General features: G+C 48.3%; 1 protein-coding gene across 2 annotated transcripts in view; it reads right to left on the reverse strand.

Moving 5' to 3' along the window:
• LOC124024363 (G protein-coupled receptor kinase 5-like) overlaps positions 1-5000 on the reverse strand; it is a 41592-nt gene that overhangs the window by 7062 nt on the left and 29530 nt on the right. For both annotated transcript variants that reach the window (XM_046338303.1, XM_046338302.1), the window contains exons 7-9: positions 4175-4212; positions 3635-3724; positions 2338-2546 (exon numbers count right to left, since the gene is read on the reverse strand). In XM_046338303.1, the coding sequence (XP_046194259.1) occupies positions 2338-2546; positions 3635-3724; positions 4175-4212 (337 nt within the window). The remainder of the gene's footprint in view (positions 1-2337; positions 2547-3634; positions 3725-4174; positions 4213-5000) is intronic.

Below are 5000 nucleotides of genomic sequence, written 5' to 3' on the forward strand. Positions count from 1 at the left end.
CTCCTTTACCTCCCTCATCCCCTCCTCTCTCCTTTACCTCCCTCTCCCCCTCCCTCATCCCCTCCTCTCTCCTTTACCCCCCTCCTCTCTTCTTTACCTCCCCATCCACTCTCCTTTACCTCCCTCATCCCCTCCTCTCCCCTTACCCCTCCCCACCTCCTCATCCCCTCTCCTTTACCTCCCTCATCCCCTCCTCTCTCTTTACCTCCCTCATCCCCTCCTCTCTCCTTTACCTCCCTCATCCCCTCCCCTCCTTTACCTCCTCTCTCCTTTACCTCCCTCATCCCCTCCTCTCTCCTTTTACCCCCTCTCCTTTACCTCCCTCATCCCCTCCTCCTCCTTTACCCCTCTCCTCTCTTCTTTACCTCCCCCCTCCATCCTCTCCTTTACCTCCCTCATCCCCTCCTCTCCTTTACCCCCTCTTCCCCTCCTCTCTCCTTTACCCCCTCCCTCTCTTCTTTACCTCCCCCATCCACTCTCATTTACCTCCCTCATCCCCTCCTCTCTCCTTTTACCCCCTCTTCCCCTCCTCTCTCCTTTACCTCCCTCTCCTTTACCTCCCTCATCCCCTCCTCTCTCCTTTACCCCCTCCTCTCTCATTTACCTCACTCATCCTCTCTCCCTTTACCTCCCTCATCCCCTCCTCCTCTCCTTTACCCCCTCCTCTCTCCTTTACCTTCCTCATCCCCTCCTCTCTCCTTTACCTCCCTCTTCCCCTCCTCTCTCCTTTACCTCCCTCATCCCCTCCTTTACCTCCCTCATCCCCTCCTCATCCCCTCCTCTCTCCTTTACCTCCTTTACCTCCCTCATCCCCTCCTCATCCCCTCCTCTCTCCTTTACCACCCTCATCCCCTCCCCTCTCCTTTACCTCCCTCATCCCCTCCTCTCTCCTTTACCTCCCTCATCCCCTCCTCTCTCCTACCTCCCTCATCCCCTCCTCTCTCATTTACCTCCCTCATCCCCTCCTCTCTCCTTTACCTCCCTCATCCCCTCCTCTCTCCTTTACCTCCCTCATCCCCTCCCCTCTCCTTTACCTCCCTCATCCCCTCCTCTCTCCTTTACCTCCCTCACCCCCTCCTCTCTCCTACCTCCCTCATCCCCTCCTCTCTCATTTACCTCCCTCATCCCCTCCTCTCTCCTTTACCTCCCTCATCCCCTCCTCTCTCCTTTACCTCCCTCATCCCCTCCTCTCTCCTTTACCTCCCTCATCCCCTCCTCTCTCCTTTACCTCCCTCATCCCCTCCTTTCTCCTTTACCCCCTCCTCTCTCCTTTACCTCCCTCATCCCCTCCTCTCTCCTTTACCCCCTCCTCTCTCCTTTACCTCCCTCACCCCCTCCTCTCTCCTTTACCCCCTCCTCTCTCCTTTTCCTCCCTCATCCCCTCCTCATCCCCTCCTCTCTCCTTTACCTCCCTCATCCCCTCCTCTCTCCTTTACCTCCCTCATCCCCTCCTCTCTCCTTTACCTCCCTCATCCCCTCCTCTCTCCTTTACCTCCCTCATCCCCTCCTCTCTCCTTTACCTCCCTCATCCCCTCCTCTCTCCTTTACCTCCCTCATCCCCTCCTCTCTCCTTTACCCCCTCCTCTCCCTTTACCTCCCTCATCTCTCCTTTACCTCCCTCATCCCCTCCTCATCCCCTCCTCTCTCCTTTACCTCCCTCATCCCCTCCTCTCTCCTTTACCTCCCTCGTCAAAGAAGAAGATTGTATTTGTGGACAACCACACAGATAGGTTTTACACTAGTGCTCCAAAAGCTCATTCATGGATAAAGTAAATATTATCTCTGGTGGACCGGTCTGAAACATGACCACTGCTCAACCACCATGGATACAGACACAGTAGAGAAGAGATGTTGACCACACACACCTGCACACAAAACACACACACACACACACCTGCACACAGAACACACACACACCTGCACACAGAACACACACACACCTGCACACAAAACACACACACACACACCTGCACACAGAACACACACACACACCTGCAGACAGAACACACACACCTGCAGACAGAACACACACACCTGCACACAGAACACACACACCTGCAGACAGAACACACACACCTGCACACACACCTGCACACAGAACACACACACACCTGCAGACAAAACACACACCCACCTGCACACAGAACACACACACACCTGCACACAGAACACACACACCTGCACACACACCTGCACACAGAACACACACACACACACACACACACTGCACACAGAACACACACCCCATGTGACCTCACTCTCTCCCTAACCCCGGCAGAGGAATAACTAACTGCAGTTGTGTGTGTGTTGTTTGACCACGCCGTCCATCTCTCCCACCTGTCTGCAGATATCCTTGGCCTCCTCAGAGAACTTGTCAGAGTATTCCTCGGGGTCTTCTCGCACTCGTCTGTCCACCTCTTCTCTCTTCACTCGTTCTTTACGCCGGCGGAAGGGCGACTGACCCTGGATCATCTCAAACACCAGACAGCCCAGACCCCACCAGTCAGGACTGAAGGAGTAGGACTCATTCTGGATCACCTCTGGGGCTGACGGAGAGACGGATGAGAGAGAGAAGGAGAGATGGATGAGAGAAGGAGAGATGGATGAGAGAGAGAAGGAGAGATGGACGAGAGGAGGAGAGACAGATGAGAGCGAAGGAGAGATGGATGAGAGAAGGAGAGATGGATGAGAGAGAGAGAAGGAGAGAGAGAGAATTAGAAAGAGAGAGAGAGAGAGACAGATGAGAGAGAGAGAGAGAGAGAGAGAGAGAGAGAGAGAGAGAGAGAGAGAGAGAGAGAGAGAGAGAGAGAGAGAGAGAGAGAGAGAGAGAGAGAGAGAGAGAGAGAGAGAGAGAGAGAGAGAGAGAGAGAGAGAGAGAGAGAGAGAGAGAGAGAGAGAGAGAGAGAATTAGAAAGAGAGAGAGAGAGAGAATTAGAAAGAGAGAGAGAGAGAGAGAGAGAGAGAGAGAGAGAGAGAGAGAGAGAGAGAGAGAGAGAGAGAGAGAGAGAGAGAGAGAATTAGAGAGAGAGAGAGATTAGAAGAGAGAGAGAGAGAGAGAGAGAGAGAGAGAGAGAGAGAGAGAGAGAGAGAGAGAGAGAGAGACAATTAGAAAGAGAGAGAAGGAGAGACAGATGAGAGAGAGAAGGAGAGAGAGAGATGAAAGATAGAAATATTGTTTAAACAATAGTCAGGACTGAAGGAGTAGGACTCATTCTGGATCACCTCAGGAGCCGACGGAGAGGGACAAGAGGAGAGAGAGAGATAGAGAGGAAGGGGAGACAGGGAATAGAGAGGGGATAGATTATGTCTAGACACATCCAGGTCTAGGAGAGAGAGGGAGACGGGGTTAAAAAGAGATGGAGAGAGGGATGAGAGGAGAGAGAGAGAGATGAAGACGAGGAATCAAGGGGATAGGAAGTGAGGTAGGATGTACCCATGTATGTAGAGAGAGAGATGAAGAGGAGGAATCAAGGAAATAGGAAGAGAGAGGTAGGATGTACCAATGTATGTAGAGAGAGATGAAGAGGAGGAATCAAGGAGATAGGAAGAGAGAGGTAGGATGTACCCATGTATGTAGAGAGAGAGAGAGATGAAGAGGAGGAATCAAGGAGATAGAAAGTGAGGTTGGATGTACCCATGTATCCTACGGTGCCCACTCTCCCTCGTATCGTCTCCGAGTCGGGAATCTGGACAGCTAGTCCCAGGTCAGAGATACGAATGTGTCCTGGAGAGAACATGAATAACAATGTTATAACATGTTTATGAATCTCACTATGGGTATGGGGAATAACAGTGTAGCTAGCTAATTTAAGTTGCTAGTGCCTAGGCTTTTAGCTAGCTAATTTATGTTGCTAGTACCTAGGCTTTTAGCTAGCTAATTTATGTTGCTAGTACCTAGGCTTTTTGCTAGCTAATTTATGTTGCTAGTACCTAGGCTTTTTGCTAGCTAATTTATGTTGCTAGTACCTAGGCTTTTTGCTAGCTAATTTTTTGCTAGCTAATTTATGTTGCTAGTACCTAGGCTTTTTGCTAGCTAATTTATGTTGCTAGTACCTAGGCTTTTAGCTAGCTAGTTTATGTTTCTAGTGCCTAGGCTTTGAGCTAGCTAATTTATGTTGCTAGTACCTAGGCTTGTAATTAGCTAAGTCGGTGACAAGACATGGTTCAAGCTTACCGCGGTCGTCTAGAAGAATGTTTTCAGGTTTTAAGTCCCTGAGAAGAAAAAAACATACAAAGTTAAATCAGCTAACCATCTAATCAGCTAACCATCTAATCAGCTAACCATCTAATCAGCTAACCATCTAATCAGCTAACCATCTAATCAGCTAACCATCAAAATCAACTAACCATCCATCTAATCAGCTAAACATCTAAATCAGCTAACCATCTAAATCAGCTAACCATCTAAATCAACTAACCATCTAATCAGCTAAACATCTAAATCAGCTAACCATCTAATAAGCTAACCATCTAACCATCTAAATCAGCTAACCATCTAAATCAGCTAACCATCTAAATCAGCTAACCATCTCAAATCAAATCAAATTCAAATCAAATCAGCTAACCATCTAAATCAACTAACCATCTAAATCAACTAACCATCTAATCAGCTAACCATCTAACCATCTAAATCAGCTAACCATCTAAATCAGCTAACCATCTAAATCAACTAACCATCTAAATCAGCTAACCATCTAAATCAACTAACCATCTAAATCAACTAACCATCTAAATCAACTAACCATCTAATCAGCTAACCATCTAACCATCTAAATCAGCTAACCATCTAAATCAGCTAACCATCTAATCAGCTACCATCCACCATCTAAATCAGCTAACCATCTAATCAGCTAACCATCTAAATCAGCTAACCATCTAAATCAACTAACCATCTAATCAGCTAACCATCTAATCAGCTAACCATCTAACCATCTAAATCAGCTAACCATCTAAATCAGCTAACCATCTAATCAGCTAACCATCTAATCAGCTAACCATCT

This window comes from Oncorhynchus gorbuscha, unplaced genomic scaffold (assembly GCF_021184085.1).
Source record: "Oncorhynchus gorbuscha isolate QuinsamMale2020 ecotype Even-year unplaced genomic scaffold, OgorEven_v1.0 Un_scaffold_1836, whole genome shotgun sequence".
Classification (NCBI taxonomy): Eukaryota; Metazoa; Chordata; class Actinopteri; order Salmoniformes; family Salmonidae; genus Oncorhynchus; species Oncorhynchus gorbuscha.